This window comes from Fulmarus glacialis, unplaced genomic scaffold (genome assembly GCF_000690835.1).
Source record: "Fulmarus glacialis isolate BGI_N327 unplaced genomic scaffold, ASM69083v1 scaffold26479, whole genome shotgun sequence".
In the NCBI taxonomy this organism is placed as follows: Eukaryota; Metazoa; Chordata; class Aves; order Procellariiformes; family Procellariidae; genus Fulmarus; species Fulmarus glacialis.
Genome location: NW_009234287.1, coordinates 1 through 1,575, shown reverse-complemented (window position 1 = coordinate 1,575; position 1,575 = coordinate 1). Strand labels below are relative to the sequence as shown.

Here is a 1,575-nt window from a genome sequence, read left to right as displayed (position 1 = left end):
GCCACACGGTGGTCATTTTCGTACCCTGCTGGCATTGGCTCTGTTGGACACAGGAGAAGCTTCTAGCAGCTTTTCACAGAAGCCACCCCTGTAGCCCCCCCACTACCAAAACCGTGCCACGCAAACCCAATACATGAGTATAAATTTTGATTCTGCTGTAGTGGAGTGACTGTAGGAGAAAACACTTTTTTTCCATTAATGGTCTTTTACCTTTTCTGGCAGGTGTGCCTGGAGGGAGAGATCTCTCGCCAGTCTATCATGAACAGCCTTTCTAGGGGAAAGAAGGCTTCTGGTGATCTTATTCCCTGGACCGTTTCAGAGCAGGTGAAAAATTTGGCTGTGTACTCACACCCAAGATATATTTCAGCACTATTTCTTATTCCCAGAGTACCCATCTGTGTTCTTTAAATTGACTTTTGTCTCTTCTGCAGTTCCAAGATCCGGATTTTGGGAGCCTCTCTGGTGGGCGTGTTGTTCGTATTGCAGTTCATCCAGATTATCAGGGGGTAAAGTATTTTGGAACCCAATTATTGTGAATAGTCAGCAGTGGTACCATGAGAATGGCTGTACAGGCAGAATTCAAGAACAGGGCAAACATTTCAATTGCTCCAGTTTTCAGCATTTTAAGCTTGGGGACTGAGCCAGCGGTAGTAACAGAATGAGGTCAGACGCACAGAAATGGTCAGATGCCACAGCAGGCTGGGGGGCATTGCTTTCCTCTGGGTGGATAGCAAACCAGTGCTCCTGACGTTACTAGGAGCATTGTAGCATGCCAGCATCCCAAGCAGCAGTATACAATCAAGATCCAGTGATACTTATTGTGAGATTACCAAATATTCATGCTGGTGTTTGACAGTCTCGAACTACCAGCTGGGCTCTCATTGTGATTTGGGACATGCAGGTTCTGTAGTGTCCTTCTCCATGGAGCTGCTACGTGGCAAAGAAAACGCGTTTTTGCAGAGACTGAGTGATCTCTGCACTGATGATTGTTAATGGGTTTGTAACGTTGTTGCCCTGTCTTAAAAACTAGATACATCTTTTTGCTTATAGTGTATTATTCCTACTTCCCAGATGGGCTATGGCAGCAGAGCTCTGACTTTACTGCAGATGTACTATGAAGGCAAATTTCCATGTTTGGAAGAAAAAACAATTCAAAAGCCAAAAGAAATTGCAACTGTAAGCAGTGAGGTATGGAGCTAAGTGCATTTCTTGTATTTTCTGTTTTGCTAAGCTGTTTGTTTTTCACTGTGAGTCTCAATAATGATTTCTCTGTGTAAGGAGGAAATACTCAGTTTTTGTACAGAATAAGAGATTTAATTTGTAGATTACTGTGAGGATTGCTACTAACCCATTTCCACTTTCTCTTTCAGACTGTTAGTTTATTAGAAGAGGTTGTGACACCTCGGAAAGACTTGCCTCCTTTACTTCTTAAACTGAGCGAGAGACAAGCTGAAAACCTAGACTATCTAGGGGTATCTTATGGCCTAACACCAAGATTACTCAAGTAAGACATTATTCTATTTGCTAGTTATACCCAGTGCAAAAACATAACTTTATAAATTATGTATATTAAAA

The 1,575-nt window shown here is 42.3% G+C and overlaps 1 protein-coding gene across 1 annotated transcript in view; it reads left to right on the top strand.

Annotated features, from left to right (window-relative positions):
• The window catches only part of NAT10 (N-acetyltransferase 10 (GCN5-related)), a 13,290-nt gene extending 11,782 nt beyond the window's left edge, over positions 1 to 1,508 (top strand). Inside the window, exons 15-18 of the mRNA XM_009585611.1 lie at positions 223 to 324; positions 432 to 506; positions 1,072 to 1,188; positions 1,371 to 1,508. Of these exons, the coding sequence (XP_009583906.1) occupies positions 223 to 324; positions 432 to 506; positions 1,072 to 1,188; positions 1,371 to 1,508 (432 nt within the window). The remainder of the gene's footprint in view (positions 1 to 222; positions 325 to 431; positions 507 to 1,071; positions 1,189 to 1,370) is intronic.
• Positions 1,509 to 1,575: the final 67 nt, after the last annotated feature.